Source organism: Corvus hawaiiensis, chromosome 3, assembly GCF_020740725.1.
Source record: "Corvus hawaiiensis isolate bCorHaw1 chromosome 3, bCorHaw1.pri.cur, whole genome shotgun sequence".
NCBI lineage: Eukaryota > Metazoa > Chordata > Aves > Passeriformes > Corvidae > Corvus > Corvus hawaiiensis.
In genome coordinates, this window is record NC_063215.1 from 101836388 (window position 1) to 101860735 (window position 24348).

Genomic DNA, 24348 nt, shown 5'->3' on the forward strand with positions numbered 1-24348 from the left:
TGTTCAATATAAAATATTTTAATTAACAATATTTTCTGCAATCCTATCTTGTCTGAAAGTCTAATGGATTGAGTTTTGTAGGAAACTACTTCTTCATTGAGATGAACATGAAAATGGCATATGATTAATTAAAGGTAGCAATGCAGAAATTTTGTGATGGCAGATAAGAAAAATTACCAAGTGAAAATAATTAACTAACTTTCAAACAAAAATAAAAATCTGAATTTTGATTCCAGAGCTTATCCCCTAGCAAAATTTGTGTCTGAGAGAAAGCATTTTTTATGCCAGCAGCAGCAGCAAACTTGAGCCACATATGGTATTAAACATTTGATATTAAATCTGGGAAGATTTAGCTCATAGTCATAAAAATACTTTTTATATAATTTATAAAAGGTGCAGTCTAATAGTCAGTTTGGCTGCTCAATACCTGAGATATGTATCTGTGTAGTGTACTTGCTAGTACAAAAGCAGAACTCAAAGTTACTTTGAACATCAACAAAACTGAAATATTACCCAGAACATGTTTTTGTAAAAATTGTATCTTTAGTAGTATAAAATGATCCATCTAATTATCAACACTCTGTTGATAATTAGAGACACACAAAGGTACTGTAAGTAAACTGTAGGGATACAGCTTATTTAGACTCAATATATTGTACTTCACTGCATATGATACCTAACTGGCAATATTCCAGTGTATATTTTCAGGAGCAAATGTTCTGAATTCCAGCTTCTATGTTGGCACACTGACCTGGACTTCTGCTAGCCATCCATCATAACTGGCACCTGCTGTATGACTGTACATAGCAATCTCAATAGGTTTGAGAGATGGGTAGCAGGAATTAGCAGGGGATCAATCTGAAAGGTTGTGGTTTTAAAGGTCTAACTAATCACAGAATAAAAAAGGTTACTTGGAGAGTATATTTTTAAAAAGACATTGCACATGTCATGTGCAATAGATCAAGTTTAATTTTTTTATCATAGAAATTATTTTCTTAATACTATTCTCTGGAATGGTTTCCCTCTTTTAAGTCTGTTGGGATCAGTTGAGATGAATTATCTCTCTATTCTGAGCTGACAGTGACTGAAGGCACAGAACTTCAGGAAACCTGGAAAGATTTTGCTTTCTAGGTGTTCCGTCTGAGAAAAAGATGAAGAACATGTATCATGACACAAGTGTTTTAACATTGTTTTCAGTTCAGCAGATTGAAAAATGCAGGAATCTTTCTGCTGTGAATGAATTAGATCCCATTTGTGGAAACAGATGGATCACCATATTTTAATCTGTTATGTTTAATCTTGTGCTTGTGAGATTTACACTGTACCTCAGAACTCTAGAGGAAGGCAAGATCTTATTTTCCAAATCATCTACATGAAATGGATAAAGCTTGAGGTTTCTTAATCTATGATGCTAAGGTTGCTAAGACTTGCTTGGTTTGCTTATAAATTTAATAATATGCATGTTCATAAGCTTTTTGTCTCTATTTCACTAATTCAAATGCAGTTGAATTTTAGGGCTGGTATGTAGTGACTAAAGATTTTTCTCATTCTGATAGACTTTTATTAGTTTCAGGCTATTTCCTTGCAGGCAAACTGTAAACCATTACAACCAGCACTAAATTTCGGTCCCTTTCAAACAAGAAGTATGCCAGGAGAACAAGTAAAAGGTGATTTACATCAATAAGAGGGAGATTGGAATTAGGGGTAGTGGCAATAGTACATTCTGAGTTCTGTCACTGTAAAACCTTCCTACAAAGCTCAGCAAACACAGAATTAACAATTTTGCATTTGAGGTGATGCAGAAACACTCTTTGGTACTAGAGCACCTGGTCCTGTGGCCTAGGCTCCAAAATCAGCCAGACTGTAGTTTTCTACTGGAAAGCACAATGTAGATTAGAATGTATATTCAGATAACCTGCCAAACATTTGTACTAGCAAAAAATTCTGTCATTGATGAGGATTTAATGCCTAGGTAGAAACTGTGCTGTGCCTGCTTCCCTTCTCTGGCCAAGTAGCAGTCAGGTTCTTTTCTGCAGCATGTCCTCAGCAGCAGGTATGGAAAGCACCTGGTTAAACTTGCAGCCTGACACTTAAGGCACACTTAGGGAAGTCGTTATGGTTATGTTGGTTTGAAAAGATGACTGTTCTGTCCACCAGACACACCCAACACATGAAAGAAAGGTAGAGCCTGAATTGTTTTAGAACAAAAAAAGCATACTCCCACTGGTGTTGAAGGGGAAAGTTATAGTTATGTCCTTTCAAAGCAAGTCTCAGAGGTAAGAATTACTTGAAGGGAGAAAAGCACTGGTTTTCAGTCCTGAGTAAGTCACCTGAGGTCCATCAGAGCAAGCTGAATTATTAGAATTACTTTTGGCAATAAAATTCTGTTTGATCAGTGTTCATACTGCCATTTTAAAGGCATCTAAGTCCCCTTGTTCCCACATGACTGGCACAGAGTGTGAGTTTAGTGGGGATGGTCTTTTTGCTGTTTAACAATGGCATCCCTAAGTTTCTCCTTTCATGTGTCCTTAAATCTTTTATTTTTTTGATGTACTTCTGAATGGATGATTCTGGATTCATGGACTTCGGGTGGACCTTGTTGCTTCACTTGTTGCCTTTTATCTCACTGTGCTGGGTCCATCACTGGTGTGGCCTGTGGTCAGGTTCCCTGAGTATGTGAACAATTGCATAAGCTCTAGATGGGTTTCTAGATGGGGATTCTGTGATTTAACCCTCCTCTCTGAAACAGATGCATGTTTCCTGAACACAAGGTGGCACATGAAAAACATGCCCAGGTACTTCTGAGTAATCAGTCATACAAATTTGAAGTCTACATTTGCAGCTAAAAAAATACAGTCCTGCAATGCCATAGTATCATACACGTTATCAGTGTTTTCTTCTACATTTATTTTGAAGAATGTTTGTTTAGGACATATGTGTCATTCCGCACAAAAAGCCAGAAGATCAAGTGGTTCAAAGGTTCTTTTTTGGTCCTTTTTTGTATCTAATATCTATTTCTCCTCAACAGGTGATTTGTATATTGGAGGAGTGGCCAAAGAAATGTTCAAATCCTTGCCCAAACTGGTGCATGCAAAGGAGGGATTCCAAGGCTGCCTTGCATCAGTTGACTTGAACGGACGGCTCCCTGATCTCATCTCAGATGCTCTCTTCTGCAATGGGCAAATAGAAAGAGGATGTGAAGGTATTAAATATGCTGATTATATATATCTCTCATATTGAAAGTACTGTGCGAATCCTGCAACAATTTGTTGATATTTACACTCCATACATCAAGAGACTATATTTTACCTGCTTCTAATTGATCTTGCTTGGCCCTTTCTTACATAAAGGCTGCATTTTTTTAGTATTATGGAGATAAGCATGTGTCTGCCCTAAAGCACAGAGATTGATCTGAGAACATGAGTTAACTTCAGAATGTTCAATGTAGGTTCCTTACTTCTCCAGTGGCAAGATTTTTTTGCATGTATTTTGTTTACTTCTGATGTATTTTAATTAATGATAACAACAGTTACAATTAGCTTCAATTAAGTTCTTTATATCTTCATAGCACTTAGGCATTAGTTAATGCTGAGACATTAGCTAAGTAATTCCAATCTCAAAGCAGACATTTTGAGTTGCTTAACTCAAGGCTAATTTATGAAACTTTTTAATACCAATCTTTTTGCTTGTCCCTGAGATTAGTATTGACATGAGCATTTCTGTCTGAAATCAGTAACAGACAAATATGTTTTATCTCACAATTTTATGTCTTTATTGACTCCTCTGGAATACCATGAAATTTAAGTGAGGACAGAATTAGAAGAGGTGTATTTCTAATTCAGGGGTGTCAATCTCTAGCCACATTTCCAGCTGTCATTTGATCCCACGTTATTTTTACTATGGTTTATGGAATAATTTGAATACATTTTCTGTCCCTGAAAATCTAATTTATTCACATAATTCTGGATTTTGTGTTTATGTTCAATTTTATTTGTTCTCCCTTCTCTCAAGTGCCATTCTTCTCTGGACAGAAAAATGTGTAAATGACATTATAAAATCAATTCCAAGTTGGAATCTTAATGATTTTGATATCAAGTTTGTTAAGTATGCAAATTGACATTGTAAAAATCGAAGGAGAGCTGGGGGGTTCCTCAAGTTTCATAAGATAAAGCTTCCTGATGGATAAATTCTGTCTCCTCTTTTGTTGTGCCTACAGTACATTTGGAGAGGTGGAGCTTTTTTGTTCTTTACCTGCTACTCTTAGTTAGCAATGTATGTTCTATTGTTAGCACATAGAAACAGGCACTAAAGCTACAGAAAAATATAAGATGGGAATTTTACATATTTCTTTCAGGAGTGCAAAAATATGTGTAAATTAGTTTGCCACTGAGTTTAGAAAATTAGATTCTGCTTCCTGAGTGGTTTTAGCAATTCCATCCCTGCACCATCCCGTCAGAGAGTCAAAGTATGCCTTAATTCCATTATGCATTTCATAGCTTCTTTTGAAATTATGTCATTTCCTAAATGAATTTTATGTACTTCAAAGAAATATTGCCACAGGCCTGGTGTGTGAGTCCATCTTTTAAACCACTGGCACAACTCAGCTATCAGTGAATTTAATAAAGCTACCAACAATTTAACAAAGTCCATACAACTATTGTCCTTTTTGGTAGAGAGTCTTTTCCAACACCAAAATCACCTGACACAACAAATTGGTCAAACCAGGTGTGCTGCCTGGCTCCCAGAGAACTGCCTCCTCAAAAATCTTCTGCCCTCAGAAGGAAATCTGACAGCACGGAATGAAATATCCCCTTCCAACCTTTCTGCGTAACCTTTCAAGTTATCTCTTCCATCTCACTTGTTTACTTCCAGTCCTCATGTCTGACCCATCTGTCAGTCTTTTGTTTGCAGACCATGAATCAGATGTCCAAAAAAGTGTTCTTCCACCTAAAATATGATTTTGGTCACTTGTGAATTTAGGTGCCTCCTAGAAAACCCTTGCATGCCTCAAGCTGCTCCTACCTCTGCTGCTGTGTCCAGCCAGGACTGTCTCCATCCTTAGAGAGCTGAAAGCTCTGCGTCAATCTCACCCTGCAATGGGATGTGTGAGCCCTGGAATTCCCCTGAGACATCATGTCCAAAGAGCTCAGGACACAGCAGCAGAAGTAATTTCAGAAGTGTTAGTCACCACCACTCTCAATCCCAAAGACAGCTGGTACATGTGCTAAGACATCAGGTTGTTGGAAAATCTGTCCTGAGAAGTGAGGCACTTGGATTCTTGGATTTGTTGTTTTTCAGATTTATGGGATTGAATTCCCCAACTTTCAGGTATATATTAAAAAAAAACCCAAAAAAAGCTCTTTTCTCTCTTCTGTCAAAGTCTGAAGCCATAATATACTGCTAATTATTTTTATCTGTTAGATTTTGCACTTAAAATATTTATATTTCTCAATAATTTGACTGCCCAGGAGTGCATGAAACATTTTTGGCAAGCCCACCCATGGGATTGCTGTGGCATGTTGGAAGGTTTGCATTTTGAAGCTTCAACCACAGGCAGAGAGATTTCTCTATCATTGAACATGAAACATAATTTACACTCAGCTGAATCCACCTTGTTGACAAATTTTCAATGACTAGAACAGACAGAAACTAACAGCTAGAAAGATAAATATGCTAACCAGCTCTTTGAATTGTTAATGGCAAACCCCAAAGCCAGGTTGTGTCAAGGCTGTTTTCCTCTAGTCAATTCAATTGTACTTCCTTTTCCCACTTAAAATAAAGTATGATACAAACATAGTCTTTATATAGTTAAAAGAAAAATGCACTGTGTGTACATGTGCATATAAAATGTAATTTGAGTGTTATATGAACTCTATGAAAAATTTCACAGTATTAACATACATGAGGATTCTCAGTGGTAAGATAAGAAATTTGTTTTTATAATACATTGTAAAATATCTATGGGTCAGTTTATGATGCTTTTTGTGATACATATTGCATGTAAACCCTCACATAAGACAAATGTAAAGGAGATCAGAAATCCAGTCAATTAAAAAGTCTGCAGTGAAGACTGAATAAATTAGAGTATTTTAAAAATTGAATCTAAAAAAAGAAAAAGTGCTAGAGAAGGGTGTATTACAATATTTTTACTAAATACCTTAGTTCTGCAATATATAAATACATACATATGTGAAAAGATGAAGTTTTTATGGTAAATATCATAGTATTTACCACCATTAAACAGTCTTCTGTTCTTTGGGGAAAAAAAAAATCCTACTTTTGCTAAAAGAAATGCTTATGTGCAAGCTAGTCTTGATAGCAATTTTAGAAAAATGACTAATATAGATAAGCCAGAAGTGCTAAGAATCAAATTGATACAAAGAAAAATACCTCACTTTAGCAAGATTGTATCTGTGGTTTTTTTTCTAAATATGTGTTTTCACATGCACTTCCTAATGTGCCTACAGGGTCCTGCAGTTTATGTACTTTCAAGTCCTTGTGACTTTTGCTCTACTTTTGCAAAGATGAGGAAATTCAACATTGCATAACTAAAGTGTAAATAAATCCATGAATATATAACATTTAAACACCTACAGATATTTTCACTTCAGCTTTGTAAAGTTTCCGAGTAGCAGAATCTGGTGAGAAAAAATGTGTCTTGTCAGCTATGGGATTCTGTCATTATAATCCTCTGCTCAAGAAAGGGTGATGTAATGCCCAAATGTTTAAACTTCTGGGCTCAGAACTCCAAAGAAAAGGAAATCACTGTCTAATGTCTGCCTGCTGCAGTCAGTTATAGGTGGTGGTGGCCTTATTGTTACTATTATTATTATTATTATTATTCTAACAGGAGAAAATAGAGGAGTTAATAATTTTGCCAAGACAGGGATGCACCCTGCCCTCGCTCTCAGTCACTTTGGTGACTGTTCCAAGCCCTGGTTCAGAGACTGAGCTGTGCCTCATTTAAAGGAAGAGGCCATTGAGCTGATTTAAATCATATTGATATGGATTTTTTTAAAGTACTGGCAAATCAAAATAAAATCCCACACAGATATTTAAAGAAGGTCTAATGGAAAAGAAGGGTTACGAGGATTTCTCTCTAGGGCATGATTTTTAATTTATTTATATAATCTTTGGACCAGCTTTGCCCTGTCATCACTGACTGGCAGTGGGAGTTTCAAATGGATATTGATGTGTCTCCTCCAAACCAATCTGGGACAATTTTATAATCCCAGAACCAAATTTTTCCTTGTAGTGTCAAGAGTTAGTGTGAAATGTGTGTGTGAGCTCATGGTAAACTGTGGTTCACGGTCTGTATTTCAGTCTTCATTCACCAGTCACAGAGAAAGGCCTAGAAAAAAAGACAGACCACAGAGGATGATGGTGCTAATTATTCTTGAATTCAGTGTATCTGAACACGACAAAGGGCTAGTCAGGATTCAGCCATGCATTTACTCTGTTAATGCATTCAGAGCTATCCAAGAAAGAAAAGAAACCCCACTTTTAATTTTCCTCCATTACATGTCATCAGCTCAATTAACCATTATATTTCTAGTAAAATACTGGCAAATGACTGCTTTCTTATTTTGGCTTGCCTGAAGATTTATGGCTATTAGCATTAATTTGTTTGCATTATATGGCATTTCTTTCTCTAACAGCAGCATGCACTTTATTCTGACTGGTTTTTTTCTGTGTTTGCTGCCATTTCAATATTGCTTACTAACATTTACTATATTTTGCTTTTTTATTTTGCTGACAAAGTTGCATTGATGAAAGCTGATTTGCAAGGTAGATAGCCCTGTGTGTATTAAACAAGACTGAAACCCCCAATGCACAGTTGGATTTCTGCAATAAATGCTCTGTACATTTCAGAACTAAAGTGTGATATTTTGTTGCTTATTTTGTCTTTCCCACCTCTAAAACAATGGGCTAAATGAACCTTCATTTTCCAGCATTGCTTGCATAAAGGCTTTCAGTCTTGAATATGTTTGTATAGTGATTGCTTTAGTGCTTTGATCATTCCTTTTTGAAATTTCTTTATATTTCAGTAGTCTAGTTATGATTCTCTAGAAATAGAGTAGCTTTGTTTTTCATGTGTATGTCACATTTTGGCATGCCAGTTCATTAGTAGTCTGATTTTCTGCATTTCCCCTTTAAAAAGGAACCTGCATGGGATCCCTAAAGCATGTGAATCAGTTCTTGTCAACATTCCTGCCAAAGAATCCCAAACTGCCCTGAATTTCAGACCTAAATCATTTTAAATAATTTGTGGGATTAAAATAATTGTAATAGCGTAGCTTCATTTTATTAGTTCTTAAAACTTGTTTCATTTTTCTATTTCATTACCCAATCTTTCATATCCCAGAGTTTTGATTCCTGTGGCATCTGGCTTTGCTGTTTGAAATGTATTTACAGGAAGAAATAATGAAGTTTTTAGACAACAGTTAGCCAGTTAATGGTCTGACACGAGATTAACAAATAACTGACAACAAAGTTAACATTCCCACTGTACCTGGAATAATTCTGCTTCCATTTTGTGCATTCTCATGTGTTTGACATAGCAATCTTACAACTGAAGCAAAACCCCCCTTTTAATGTTACATGCTGCTCCAAAACCAGCAAGTTTATGTGCGTTTGACTTGGTAACTCTTTGCTCATTTGATTTGAGATGTTGGCAACTACTCGATGTGACCCACTGAGAAGTGCCTTTCTTTGGAAGATGAAGTGCAAGTCCTTTTTTGTGTGTTCTCATTAGGCCCCAGCACAACGTGCCAAGAGGATTCCTGTGCAAACCAGGGCGTGTGCTTACAGCAGTGGGATGGATTCAGTTGTGACTGTAGCATGACCTCCTTTAGTGGACCATTATGCAATGACCGTAAGTACATGAAAAAATGTCCCTCTGAACACCTGAGACCTTCAAGGAAACATTTGAAGCAAGTGCCTGAAGCTTTATATTGTTTTAATATAAGATATTTAACTGGACTGGTAAACCCTATGAAAATCTGTAAGGCATGTGGTAAGAAAAAAGAATATGCTTTATAAATTTTGAACATGCAGTATCACACATGAGCAGAACTTGGTTTTGTTACACTTGATTCCAAGTCTAATGTAGTGATGGTTACCTGTATGATGTAGTCCCTTTCCTGCATAAATATTGCAGATGGATTTTTTTTTTCCTGATTGAAAACACATTTTACATTTTGTTATCTTAATGTAGCACTATGACAAAGGCTATAATTACTGTGAAACAGTTGAGAAGGCTTATTATCTGCCTTTGTGGGTTTCTTTAGGTGACACACTAAACATGCCAATAATAAAAGCATGCTGAGTATTTTAGTTCTTTTGGATTTCATCTGAATAACACACAGCAACCATCTGGTCTTTCAGGAAAAGCTTAAATGTGTCAAAAATAAGGGTCCTGATTCACCAGCTTCACAATGTAGTTTTATTCCAGTCTAACCTTATTGATCTAAATAGAATTATGCAGAAGTGATGGTGGAATAATAATGGAAGAGCCATAATATTCCACGGTAAATGATAAAAGTGAGCTACTGAGTTTTGGTTTTAATTCATCACATTTGTAATATCCAAATGTTGCATATTTTTTCACCCATATGAAGATGGAATTTCCTTAAGGTTAAGCATTTTTATTTCTATTTGTATGCATTTATCTGAAAGAATGATTGTTGATAGAAAGAGTTACATAACTTTCAAGTCAAGCATTTTGGATTTTTCTGTCTTGTTCTGGTTCTCCACTCTACAGCAAGGTGTGCCATCTTGGAGAAACCCTAAAACAGCAGAATATTTATAATCTGAAAATCTTTTGGCTCAAATTGTGTTTATCACAAGGCTAGGAAATTAACTGCATGCAAACCTAATAATTTATTCCCATGAAAGTTCCATCATTTGAAAACTAGGGATGGATGAAAGGACTCATTCTGCTTCTCTGCAATTGCTCTCATGGTAGAAATGAAATGTGGTATCTAAAACTTTCAGCGATTTGAGCAAAGGTTTGGGCTCACTTTATGTATGAGTTTGCACTTCTCAGCAAGGTACATGATCAGTCATATTGCTAAGCATACATTTTTAAAAGTTTCTTCCCCCTACCTGCTACAAGAGAAAAATGTTTCTGTTTTGCTTTTAAGTTATTTCTGTTTTGTTATCTTTTGAGTTGTTTCAAAAGTAACTAAAACCTTTGAATAGGAAGTTGCAGATATAACATCTCACAAAGGAAAGCTCTGTTTATAAGTGTTTTTGTAGTAATTGCTGTGTGGACCCGGAATATTCTTTGAATTATTTCTTCAAGTGACAGCTAATGCATAAATTTGGCAAATTGATGAGCTTACTTAAGAAAGATATTTACCAGTCTGTGAATGCTCATTTATATAGTAACATCATGGACTACACTGCACACAATTGAAATATTTCACAGTATGCTATTTCTGATGATGGTCAAGGAGTCCTTTCAGTAGATGGGTGCTAAAAATACTGACTTTATTCCCAGATAAATTTGTTCTACAATATTTTTATTTATCACAAGCATGAAATATAAATTTATCCTTGATATGGATGTTTTGTAATAGAATGCAGTAAATATAATACATTTGGTTTCTGCTTTATCTTGGCTCCTTAGATTAGTTAAGACACGAAAAAAATCTGCAAAGCACATCTAATGAAAGAATTTTCATAATGATAAATATGGTGGAAAGGAGGAAAAATGATGTTGGCAGTGTCACCTGCATGCTCCGAGCCTGCTCTCTGCTGCTTTTGCAAAGAGCATAGTGGGAAGAGAAATGATGAAATGTTACTACAGCTTTTGAAAAGTGGCACAGGCTGCACACCACAGACTGAGCTTCGCAGCACTGAAATAAGACAAATTCCCTTCTTGTGAGGAAAGATTATCTCCTCAACAGGTCTGAAATAGCACCTGCTTGTTGGGGAAAATGCAGCCCGTTCAGGAAGGATGTAGGCATGTTCCTGAGCATGTTTCCATTGCAGATTGTGTGTGGAGCAACGCTGGTTGACAGAAGCTCAGATTTAACCCAGTGTTGCTACTCAGGCAGGCCCTTGGCTCACTTTACTGGTGTTTTATATAAAATGGAATACTCAAGAGGTCAAAATCTCATAGACAGATTTTTTTGTTTCAAACCCAAAAATTGACTGCTTAAAAATAAGAGTCAGGGATAATAAGAGAAACAGTTAAAAGTACTTGGTTTACAGGGTCTTGTCGAGGGGAGGACAGGACTGTCCCATACTGGATGTGACCAGCTCCATCAGACCCATCACAGGGCAGAGCTGAGTCCTTCAGCCAAGCTGGTGGTTTCTCTATGAAAGCACAGTTACAAAGTGTGCCATTCTTGCCAAAAAGCAGGAGAGATGAAGGAGGAGGAAAGAAAACATGTGAGAAATAGCAGAGGGAATAGTCAGAGAAGACAGAGTGGGTGTTAAACTGCATGGGTGTTTCACCCTCAACCAGGATTTAACCCATCACACCTTGCCTATGGTTTGTTCCATGAGTTCTTAGGGGTTATATCTGAGCAGAAATTTCAGTGCTAAAGGTTCCAGGGTGAGAGGGTCTGTTCAGAGCAGAGTCAGATACCAGTCAGTTGTCTGGGTCATCCTCTCCAAAGATGAAAGCTCCATAACCAGTCTGGGCAACCTGTGACAGTGCTCATTCACCCTCACCGTACAAATATTTTCCTAAAGTTTAAATGATTTTTCATATATTTCAGTTTCATATATTTCAAGTTTGTCTCTTGTTGTGTCACTGGGTACCACTAAGAAAAATCTGTCATCTTTACCTTATTTTAAAACATTGATGGATCCCCACTGAACCTTCTCTTCTCCTGGCTGAACAGTCCTTGCTCCCTCAGGCAAGGGAGCCTTGCTCCCTCCTCCTGTCTTCATAGGAGAGAGCCCTTGATGGCCTTTGTGGTCCTTTGCTAGGCTTATTCCTGTACTGTCATGTTGTTCTTGCACTGGGGAGCTCAGCATGTGGGGACAGTGCTCCAGGTGCTTCTCAGCAGTGCTGAGTAGAGTGGAAGGATCACATCTCTCAACCTTTCCACAACATTTTACCAACAACAACCACCACTGTTGGTCTTTCTTTGCCAGAAGAGCACGTTGCTGACCCATGTTCAACTTGTTGACTATCAGGATGCCTAGATCCCTCTCTGCCAAGCTGCTTTCCAGCTGGTCAGGCCCCAGCTTGTCCTGATGTGAGGGTTTATTCCTCCCCAGGTGCAGGATTTGGCATTTTTTTAGGAGGTTCTTGTCAGTCCACTTCTCCAGCTTGTCAGCATCCCTCAGAATGGCAGCACATGCATCTGGTTGATCAACCACTCCTCCCAACTTCGCATCATCTGCAATTTGCATAAATGTGCATAAATTACCTCCCTGCATTTGAGCTGATACTTTCAATGTGTTTCCCATAGTAACTCCAGAGCACGAAGATCTGACATGCATCGTTCCTGGGCTTTACAATGAAAATGGTTCATGTGTATTGCTTTTGTCTTAAATTTCCAAAACAGAAAGTGTGGAGACAAAAATAAAAGGAATCCTTTCTTGGAAATTGTTATAATGTATTCCATTAATACACTGTGCAAGATGTTTCCTTAATTTTTGTGATAACAGCAAATTATTACTCCTGTCCTGTCCAGTGTATTATTGGAGGTGGAAATGAAAATGAAGATTTTTTTTTTTCTTTTTTCTAAATTTCTCTCAAAATAAGCACCATGTGAGGCAGATTGTTTTCTTTCCTAGTCCAAGAGTGTCCTCTATGTGTCTGCTAGGGAAGAAGGAGAAATTTAGGGAATTCACTGCTATGGAAATAGACCCAGGCCAACTAAGTGTAAGGCTATAGTTTTACAGTTGTAGTCAGAAACACCCATCACACAACTTTTGCTTGGTTGCAAATCTCAGTAGTCCCCTCCAGTAAGTATGATGTGCCTGCAGACCTGAAGCCTCCGTGGTGGCAGAGGTGGGAACTTTCAGTGTGCTGCAGTGTCCTGTCTGCTGGAAGATAAACAAGGCGGGAGAAATTTTGACCCCAGGATGCTATCTGTTTTATCATTTTTTTTATTTTGATGTGATATGACACTTAGAGATTCGGGGCACCAATGCTCTTTAGATGTTATAGACAGAAGTGTTACACTGATTGATGTAAAGCAGACCAGTAGTGGTTTTCCTACAACATAAAGATACTGTACTAAAACGACAGTTAATGGCTGTTCTTACAAAAGGATGCATCTCCTCTGAGAAAATACATCATTAACATAGTAACCATATCTAACAGCAGGTTATGTAGTGAAAGCTACCCTCCCAGGGAATTCATCTTTTTTTTTTTTTTAATAAGAATAGGGTTGAAAATGATTCTGGCACAGCAAAACAAATCTATAAGAGACTATCTGCTTTCTATAAGTTTGCATTGGTTTTTACTCAGGCAGTCTCTAAGTAGAGCCCTATTAGTGAATGTAATGGCACGTTTGTGGAAACAAATACTGCTATTATGGCATGGAAAATAGCAGACGTAATAACATTGTCACATTGCATTAGTATAGAAGTGTTCTGTGCCAAATTACAGGGCAGCTTCAACACTGTCTGTTACCATAAAGGAATAATAGCGTTGTACTCACGGTGGTATAACTGAGACTGTGTCAGCACTTCCACTAAAATCCAGTTCTGAAGGGTTAGTGCTTCACCATGCAGTCTCTCCTGGCTAGGAACTCAACATTCTCAACTACTGTGAGTATAAAACAATTTTTAAAAGGTTCTTCTATTACTCTTTATCAAGAAAAATTAAAAGTCCTGATTTAAATGGAGAACTGTGTCAGTATTACAAACATGGCTTCACATAAAACATGTTTGTTTTTTTTGTCATTTGTTTGCATTACATAGATACTGCCTTTCAGCTGAGACTTTACCGGTCCTTGCCAGATTAAATTCCAAGTGGGTCTTGGTTTTCATAATCCCCTTTCTGCACTGGGGACTGAAACATGTATGTTTCCAGAAAAACAAGACCTAATTATTTCTTATTGTACACACTGAAAAGTGGATACTTCGGACTGTTGCTGAAGATATTAGAAACAAGGCACCGTAAAAATCCATTAGTTAATTAGAGATTTGAATATTAGAGTATTTGACATGATAAAAATTTCAGAAGGAACTGAATTCTCTCTTCACTGTAGTGTTTGAAGAGTTTATTAAGTAATACTGATGTACAACTTGAACCAAAAAACTTCTCAATATTGGGTCAGCATTCAGCATCAAATGAGTGGTTTTATAAACACCAGTCACCTTCCCTGCAGAATTCAGATCAAACCAGGCACATTCTCACACTAAATGAGACATAATAAAGGCCTATTCTAACATAAATGGGTCTTATGCTTTGGGAACATGTAATTAGTGAGTATGCAATTGCCCAGATGTGAGGCAGGTAATTCAGTATTGCACACAAGTGCAGATATGCATATCCTGAGGCTTGCACTGTTTAATGTTTTGCATGTGTTTTGCACACTTGAAAAAATCACACGTTATATTTATAGAGTATAAAAAATAGAAGTATTTATTATTTTCTCATATATTTGCCACTGACTTTTTACAGTTTTCTGAACTCTTGTATGGTGTTGAGGATTTGGTTGTCCTTCTCCTTTCATAATGTCTTTCTTCTCCTAGACTGCAAACAAGGGTGATACTCACTTTGTATTATCAGTCCACTAGTATACAAAGGATGGATTTAAATAATTTTGCTGCATAGATTTCCTTCACATTTATTAATTCATTTAACTGTTATGGATAATGAATCTTTTGGACCTTTTGACACCTAGAATGCAAGATCAGTCTTAATGCTACTTTTGTGAGCAGGATATATACGAAATAAAGAAGCCTAATTAATCCAGTGTCCAAAAGTTGAACTAACCATAATATCCACTCTCAGCAGTACTTTCCAAAATAATATTACATATTTCTGGCTAAGACTTTCTAGTTGCTAGCTACTAATAAACATATAACCTGCTGTTAAGAAAAGGGATAGGAAATTCCTCAAGTGTACTTTAAAAAACATTTGATTTTCATCTCCAGTAGCTGAGAATGAAAAAGATTTGTCCCTGATAACATACCAGTCTAAATACTTCGTATGATTATTTTGCCACCGAGACTCACTTTACACATGAGAAATAAAGATAGCTGCACACAAAATTACAATGCAGGGCAAGACAGTGGAATGAACTAATTGAAGAAATCTCAATTTGTTCAGCTTATCTTGTCTGATATCGCTCTACAATGAATATCTGGAATTTCTCATGACAAATATCAGTGGCCTATTTGTATAAAATTCAAATGAAGTAGGACTTTACACACATCTTGAAAATGCAGAAAAGTTGAGGTGTTTAGGAGAATTACAAAAGCTGTAAAAAGAGCAAGGAAACTGTTGTCTGTGGCTGTCAACAAAGATTACTTATTTTTTGTTGTTTTTGTTGGAAACCTAATCAGGATAGACTTCACCTTGAACTGTCAGGCCCCTGTGATGTTATATGGCAGCACATGGTGCTTCAGGAAGAACTATGGTGCTTGATGCATAAATGACAACACTTTTTCCAGCTTTTATTGTCCCAACTCTATTAGGCTTTTTTCTCCTCTCTTTTATGCGGATTTTGCAGTATGGAAATTTGGAAGCATGTAAATTTTAGCTTTTTTGCTAAGATATATCAGTCTATTAATTATGAAAGTGAACAGGCATGGTTTTCTTGACAGTTAGAAAACAAGTTTAAGAGGTTTTTTGTGTTTACATCCAAATCCTGGAGTGGTCAGTTAGATGAGATATGCATTCCTAAAATAGCTCAGGAATTTCCATTTTCTTTGCAAACATTGCAAACTATACCTTTAAAAAATGAAAATAATAGCAAGTTGTTTGGCAGTTACTGTAGAAATTCTTTCATGTAAGAGTATTTCTAGCAAAGAGTAAAGTATTAAGTGGGATACTTGATATAGAAAAAGACAAAAAAGAACTTTCAAGGTAGCCAAAATACGTTGGTATAGTTGTGCTTGTAGCTCAGATAGAAACAATTATGCAACATTTCTGGCCTACTCAGAGATATTCTTTATTTCACAATATTAAAAATGGAACATAGTGTCAGAAAATTGCAAGCTTCTCTCTGCCTCTGGAGGAATCAAGGGAGTAATTAAATTGGATTTTGGTATGTCAATAATATCTTCCTCTTATTAATGGCATAATAATTTTGTAAATCAAATCCTAGAAGTGTTTCCAGTGTCATAAAGGTGAAAATGATTAAGGGTTAATTAAATATATTCTCATGGAGCTAAGATTGTTCTGTCGGGTATCGTTAGATTCCTTTCTCTAGAACTTTCAATTATTACAATTTAATGGCATATTATGTACAGTTCAGACCTGAAATTTGTGTAGCCAAAGGCTATTCACAATAATAAGCATACTGGCCGAGTGTAGTCATTATTCCCTCTCACAAATTTCTCTGAACAGCCCAACAATATCATATATTAAAGTCAATTTTAGGTAGCTGGTCGTTTTCTGAGCTAGATTAATCATTAAAGCCAGCACAGCTGGAAGAGAAGTTTTAACTCTGTAATGGTGTCAGTCATTCATCTCCAACAAACCCCAAAAAAAGGCAATAAGCAAGTGCTACCTTTTTTAATTGATGACTGCTGCAAGGGTCGCTAATGGTAAGAAAGAAGAAGAAAATTTTTCCCAAGAAGAGTCTTCTATAACCCATAGCATGAAAATAGCTCAAAGTGTGTATGGAGAGTTTGGTAATGTATGTCTATTTTATGTGTGAGGTATTTAAGCACAATGGCACAATGGTGCTTCAGAGAGATAAAATTACCCAGTTTTTCTGAAGTCTCTACAACAGGACTGGGGTTGCTAAGGCAACCTATTCTTCCTCAGCATGTGCTCTGGCTTGACAGCTGCATAGGTGGGTTAGATTCAAAGTAGCTCCACACATATGAGGCATTCCTGTGCTTATTGAAACATGAGATTTTGTCCGTCTCTTGACACAGTCTTCTGTGTGTTCATTTTTGTCAGATCCTGCAGAAGATTAAGGCAAAGAAAATCTTTCTGTTAAAAGCAGAATAAAGAAAATGCCCTGAATCTGAAATAGGTAAATTGAGGTGTTTCAGAGTCCAAATTAAAGGCACAGAGAAGGATGCATTACATTGACATTTTTGCAGCTTTCATGATTTTGTTCCCGTGCTGCAGAATGGACATTGCACCTGTTTTGGCCACTTTGGGCCTGCCACTTCACTTGCCCAGCAGTTAATCTAAATGAAATATCCATATTTTTCTTAGCCCATACATATATAAGGGTGCTTATTCTCTCAAGGTCACCTGCAATGTTTAAGATCCTTCAATATTTCATTTTAACTGAGGCTTATGAATCTTGTGTACTGATGTGTTTGGAATTCTTCGTAGCCATTTTCCAATTAACCATTCTAGGATATTATGAAAGAAGGTAACAGAGTCAGTAATAAGAATATTAAAAAAAATCCTGGTGGAAGAAATGCTCCTAGGATTGAAGGAATCTTACAAGGTTTTCATGTCTGGTTGCTTAATGAAGGCATCTGCAAGATTAAGTCCCAGCCTGGAGAAAACCACTCTGTATTAAAAGCAGCCAATACCCAGGCTGGGTACTGGAAAGCTGGAACTGTAGAAAAGAAGGTGAAGAACAGCTAAAGCTCATGAAGCTGTTTGGTGCCCACAAACCCAATTAAAAGGTTGTATTAAGGATGCATGTCAATTTAGTGCTAATTCTCGAGGAATGATCACGATGCTAAGCTTTATGTTCTCACTCTCCTTAATGAAGCCACACTTTCAATTGAAAACAGACATATTCAGAAGCACATCAGTTCACTGTAAACATCCACACACTAAAAAACACTTAAAATGTATGATATGCAATATTCAATGTCAAAGTGCATTAATATTTACAGATACCATTTGCAAGTCATCTCAACCTCAGCGTCTGCTTTACCATATAAGGGAGTCCCCACTACAGTATGTTTTGACGGTTTGATATTCTCTCCCTTTTAAAGAGTGTTAATCTTAAGAAAACTTCTAATCAGGTCAATGGTTTGATATTTAGACAGGATAGATGCTTCCTACCAGCAAACTGAAATTCAGCTACAATTTGAGTCTCAAAGCACTATCTGAATGGCTTAATTCTAATATGTTGAAATCCAAAGTCATGTAGAGGGTCATGGCATTTTCCCTCTCCTTTGAGTATTAAACCCAGCTCTTGAAACTAAACCCAGAAATTATGAAATTACTTGCAATTCTTCCTACTCCCCCACCTTCTGGATCACCAAAGCATGTTAGCTTGGCCTTAGTTTGATTGTGGTCATGAATTTTTCCTCTGATCCAGTAGCAAGTGTGGCTCCTCGGCCAAGTTTTGCTTTAGTGTTGAGCTCCAGTCTTTCCTGTTGTATTCAGTCTTGTCTCTTTCGTGCTAAAAGGATGGGGAAACATTTTAATAGGTTTCCTTTTGTAAAACCTGGGGGAAGTCTTCATAGGGGGAAATATTCAAAATGATAGTATCTCTGTAATTGAAAGCACTACCAGGAATAAATGAAAAATGTTTCTAAATTTGCTGGATCGATAGTGGCAGGTCAGATCAAGTTCAGTTACTTTCAGAACTGAGTAAATTGAATTTCTGTACAACTGAGGCCTGAACAGTTTTTAAAATCATAATTTGGGGGCCATGTTACAGAGCAAACATAATCCTATTTCCCCTTTAAATTCCACCCCAAAGTTTTTCTCTTTCTTGCCTCTACTTGCTACCAACATGTACTACTAGCGATATTTAATTTGAACTACTTAAAGCAGCTTTGCTGGGATGACAGCAAAGAAAGCTTGTGTGACTCCAACAAAGGCACAGGGCCAAGAGATGATATTTTCTCTGAAGATTAACCTTTTCCTGTGTATGATATTTTACACCAGACACCAGGGAAAAGCTGATTTGTCAACCTATAACAACAGTGCAGTGTATTGTAGTTTCAGATATGTAGAAAAAATATTTCTTTTAATTTGAGTATTTCTGCACTGTGTAATTTTTTTAGAACTATTTGGTCAGAACACAAATAAGTTGTCTAAGGAATTGCTTCAACTTGTTTCTCAGCCTAGTTTTTCTAGCAATAATGAAGTCAGGATTAATGTCGTATTGCAAAAAAATATTGTTGAATTTAGGTGCTTTGGAAAATGTCAGTTTTGAAAGTCAAAACAAAAGGGTCTTTACATTTAGAGCAGGAACATCATAAGTGGAAACACTAAATTCCCCTAACACCCTTTTAATGTAACCCTGCGTAGAAGCTCTCTAAGAGTAGGAATTCTATTCCTTTTATTTTCAGTTTCTATAAACTGTTGGTCCATTGTACCTTCCAAAATGGGGGTGTTGGTGGAAGTGGGATGGCAAAGATATTTTTAAGTCACATCATTTAATTCAGCATCCCCAGCACAAGAGTGGTGGCTGTGGGGGGGATAAGTTTGGAGCAAATAAACTTCTTAGGCCATCTCTGCATCCTAAGCGAAGATCTTGGGGAGCAATGTCTTCAACTTGATATGCCAGAAGTAATTAGTATGGGGAGGGGATGCTGGGAGCAGAGGTTGATATTGCTCAGTTTGTGCCATACTAAGTTATTGATGCGTAAATATTGGTGGAGTTGTGCATGAAACAGCTTTGAAAACTGGAAAGCTTAAGCAAGAAGGAGTAAGAATGTGGAAGTCTGTAGGGAATCATAATCTTTTTTGTAGGTGTTAGTAGTTGTACAGCCTTAGGTGATAAATTCTGGGTGATACTGGGTAGTTGCAAGCCAAGTTCTAAGTGGTCTTAAGTATTAAGGGCATAAAGTCTTCCAATTTTTAATAATAGAAAGTGTGGGGAAGAAACTCCACGGAATATCTGTACACAAGCCCTTGTTCATGTTTAGGTTTATTTAAACCAAAATATGGACTATTGAGAAGCACCTGTACACTGGCAAACACTATTCCTCAGTGAATATTCTCAAATCACATCTAATATATAAGTTTATGGGAGTAAAAATGTGAACACATACAGAATTATTAAAGTGGTCTCATATGAAGACAAAAACTTCTAGATTAATACACTCTCAGAGATAATTAAAATTATTCCTTCATATCACTGTTAAGTGATTCTGAATAAATCCTTTTTTCATCACTCTATTAAAATATAATTGCCTTTTTTTTTTTTTTTGAAAATGAAAGGGAGTGCGAGAATTTAATCATGGACCAATAACAACATTTTGGAATTTTCTCAGACTGATATATACAACAGTAACCCTCTTTTCACATTAAGATGTCTTCTTAATGTGAAATTATTAGCAGAGTTTCTGGGGTTTTTGACAGTGGGAACAATTTGCCTATTTTCTTTTTCCTGCTTCAAGATGAAAAAGCTATAAATCCAAAGGTGAGGTTTAATATGAGTTGCACATTGCACATGTTCAGTTGTGTGAAAATTCAGACATTTCATTAGATGGACTTATTTGACTGGGAAGAGTCTTCGTCTTTGTGGGCAAGTAAAATGGATTAAAGGAGTAACACACAGCCCAGAGGTCCCTGAAGACCTTTAGGATTTAACCTTCATTTGCTTTTTAATCTTAGCATTCTTTATTATTCTGTGGGCGCATGTGGTTTGGTTCCTCAAGCTGGCAGGTGGCAGCGATCCCGTAATTGTATTTTGGTCGTGTGTTGCCAAGGCACAAAGGAGAGCTGTGGTAATCCACTCCAGTGTGGTTGCAGAAATCACTGCATATTGCCTGTGCTTTTAGTAAAAAATCCTATGTAAATCTCACTGTGGTAATAAAATTCTTTAGGTTTTGTATATATATGTTTTAACTTTTGAAGAAAGTAACGTAAAATAATTAGGCTTCATATACCACTCTGCCACAGAGAGCAACAAAAATGTCTAGTGGTGATGAATGGTCCTGTCCACACTGTCTTTTTTCTTTTTTTTTTTGCCAAGGCTCAGTTATTTAATATATGTAAATTATTTAACCTACACTTGTCCTTTAAATATGATTATGTCATCATTTATGTTCCCTTTAAATCAGCTTTTAAAAGGAAAAGATTTGCAGTGATATTTATTTCTACTGCCATCTGTGCTCCAAAACTTCTATTTATTAGTATATTTATTCCATTTAGATATAATGTGATTTATCTCTTCCCTCAGCCTAGTAAACATTTAGGATGTAATTCTGTAGTTATTTATGTCTGGACTTGAGGCTGTTTTCAAGCACTTTAAAACCTTTATTATTTTTTCCTCTTGGAGTAGCATAAAAAGGCCTTAAGTCAAAATCCACTATATCTCAAGAAAGCCAGAGTAATTACCTTAAGAAGATAGAATGCAATAGCACTGTCAGAACAGAAAATGTCCCCTCTGCCCCCTGCCTCCAGGACAGCAAAGCAATTCGAGGACAGTGCGGACTCAAAGAGGAGATTTAAAGTTTTCTTTTGTCTCTGACTTTCTTGACCTGGGTCATCGCTGGGATTCACAGGCACACTCCTGCTCCCCACCCACAGTGGCTCTTCTGCCTGCATAGGAAGAGTGAGTTTGGGACTCACTCCTGTAGGGTGTGAGTGGGACTCAAATAAATAAACTGTTCATCTATTGTGGTACACAGAGAATGATTTCTGCTATCCAGCAGACTGAAGAGTGTTAACTTTTCAAGGAAAATGTGTTGGACATGTAGAGGATATGTCAGCATTAACATGGCAACGAACACTTTTGTCCACTCCAAACTAGCAGCAATAATTTATACCTCTTTGAGAAAGGCATCAAGTATGTAATGATGTTTGAGGTCTGAGTTCATCGATGATAGAGACACTTGAAAATGGTGATAATAACAAAATACTTATTCATCTTCAATGTCTATTTTTATGTGCACTTTTTCCCAGAAGGTTTTAGAGCATCCCAAATGGATATGTTTCTGTAGCATGATGCCTGTTCATATTAATGTTTGAGAGAGAGAGATCAATGAATTTATTCATGAGAACATATGTATCAATTCTGCAGACAGCAAAATAAGCAAGCAATGATGTTGTGGCTACCATGATTAAGCATCACCTCTGAAACCTTTTTACTTTCAGTGCTGGTATTTGCCCTGTGTTTATGCTGGGGTTAGTCAGTTGTAAAGATCAGACTGGAAGCAATTTCTTTGCTGATTTTAAAAGTAGGAAATAATTTTTTCTACCTATCTGAATGTCAGTTTGCCATGAGTAAATTAAAATGTTCCGTAACGGAGACTGGCAATTATTGCCAATTGTAACTCAAATGGCATGCTCTGATATCAATATTCCTGGCATGGCTCTTTTTTTTTTTTTTTACTTCATGTATTTGCAACGTGAAGCTGATGTTTCGTTTTGTGTGTTTAATTTGGGAGAGATTAATCTGGTGATCAATTGGATGTAGTAAAAATTCCTCCTGATACTACATTTTCTTCATTTTTATCTTTTCTCAAATATTTCCAAATCTCCTTTTCCTTTAGGCGTCTTTCAGTGACTTTGTTTATGGGCTAATTCCACTGTGACAGAGTTTATTGATAAAGTTGTGCTAAATTCTTTGGAAGCAAGATGGATTTTTAAGAGGCAGCTATCTCTGTAGACAGCCACAAGTTCTAGCTCTGCCTAATGAGACCCAGGCCTTCATGGCTCTGAAATGCTCAGTTTCCTGTGCTGAATGTGCAGAGCCTGTGCCTGACTGGGGATCTGCTGCATAGCTGTATAAACCATGCTGTGGCATAGGGCCATTATTAAATTTACTGTACACTCCTGTGCTTCCTGGCAGCACGGCCTCGTCTGCTGAGAAGCCATCAAAATCAGCTCCTCAGGCAAAACATCCATTAAACTTTTTTCTTGAAAGAAAAAAAATCTTCTGCTAATTTGCTGCAATTTATGTTTGCTTTGTGATTCTGCAGCCGAGCCTGTCAATGAAACTGTGCTAATCATTAGGAAGCTGGTGCCTGTATGCATTCAGACATCCTACAACTAGCACTCCTTAACTAAAGCAATATTCTACAAGACTTTGGTTTTATTTTTCCAGCATGGTTAGAGTCTTATGGCATATGATTTTGCAATTTTTTTTTTTTTTTGCACCTTTAAAATCCTTGAGTATTTTGATGAAATAACTGTGCTTACAGTGTTCCTTTTTCCTTTTATATGGTGTAGTTTAATGATAGAAAATGGGTGTCTCGCAGATAAAATCACATCCTGCATGCTATTGTGTCCTGTCTCTAAGGCTTAAGACCTGTAATCTGTTAAAATTTGATCATTAGTTGCTTATCTCCCATAATGTTACTGTTGACCAAAAATTTGGAAAACAGTTAAATTACAAGAAAAAAAAAAGGAGACGGTAGGTAGCACTTTGTGGGAAAACCATTAGAAATAGAGAGTGGGTAGGAGAAGCATTTCTAATAAAAGGTTTCAAGACCCCAGAAATCTAAGATGAAAAAAGAATTATTTAACTATATTATTTTTTTTCCCCCTTTTGGAGACATATAGAAGTCTGCAGAACCTTATCATCTCATGCAATAAGCTGCAGCTCTATTCAGAGTTTGAGTAAACAGTTTCCATTCCATTGGACTCCTTCATACTTGAAATCTGTGGTGGTGTTGCTCATCTGACAAGCTTAATACTAAAATTAATCCAAAACTACTCTAAATGCCATTTTGGAGAAAGTGAACAACTCAAGAGAGCCATGCTTTCTGTTGATATTTTAGGATTAGTTTGAAAATAGGTAAATTTCCACCTCAGCTGGCCATGCAAGTGCAGGGATGGGATTACACAGGTCACATGCAACAGTTTGTTCATAATTTTCAGGTGACTTGATTGCTCAAATTCATGTTAGTGTCTAGGATTTGGTCTGGTGTTTGAGACTGCAAGAAGGTGTGCTATCATGTGCAATGAAAGTAACAGTTTGTGTAACTAATACCCTGCTCTTTCCCTACTTCTTTCTAAATCCTAGAAAGAGGCTGAGAGTAACGTGTGCTGTCTGAGGCCAGGAAGGTTTACCTAATAAATAACCAATTATCCTGGCTCACTAAACCATTTCAGACTCTCTCACAACATGCTCTATTTTATGTTATTCTGCTCTGTTGGGTTTTTTTCTCATTTTGATCTTAGTGTGACGATTAGATCAGAGGTTTTACCATGCTGGGATAAACCCATGATACAACTCATTCACTTTTCACTGTTTGCAAGACCAGATGTTTCTGGTGAGTGCTAGAAATGTGCTGAATGACTGAGCTTACCTTTAGGAACTATTGACATTTAAACCCTCTTTTTACATTTATTCCTGGGCGAGCTTTTGT

At 36.8% G+C, this 24348-nt stretch overlaps 1 protein-coding gene across 31 annotated transcripts in view; it reads left to right on the top strand.

Annotated features, from left to right (window-relative positions):
• The window catches only part of NRXN1 (neurexin 1), a 676704-nt gene that overhangs the window by 329727 nt on the left and 322629 nt on the right, over positions 1-24348 (top strand). For 18 of the 31 annotated variants that reach the window (XM_048299386.1, XM_048299389.1, XM_048299403.1 and 15 more), the window contains 2 exons: positions 3029-3202; positions 8756-8875. In XM_048299386.1, coding sequence (XP_048155343.1) covers positions 3029-3202; positions 8756-8875 — 294 coding nt within the window. Of the gene's footprint in view, positions 1-3028; positions 3203-7761; positions 7789-8755; positions 8876-24348 lie in introns of all 31 variants that reach the window. The other 13 variants (XM_048299377.1, XM_048299382.1, XM_048299400.1 and 10 more) reach the window with 1 other exon arrangement.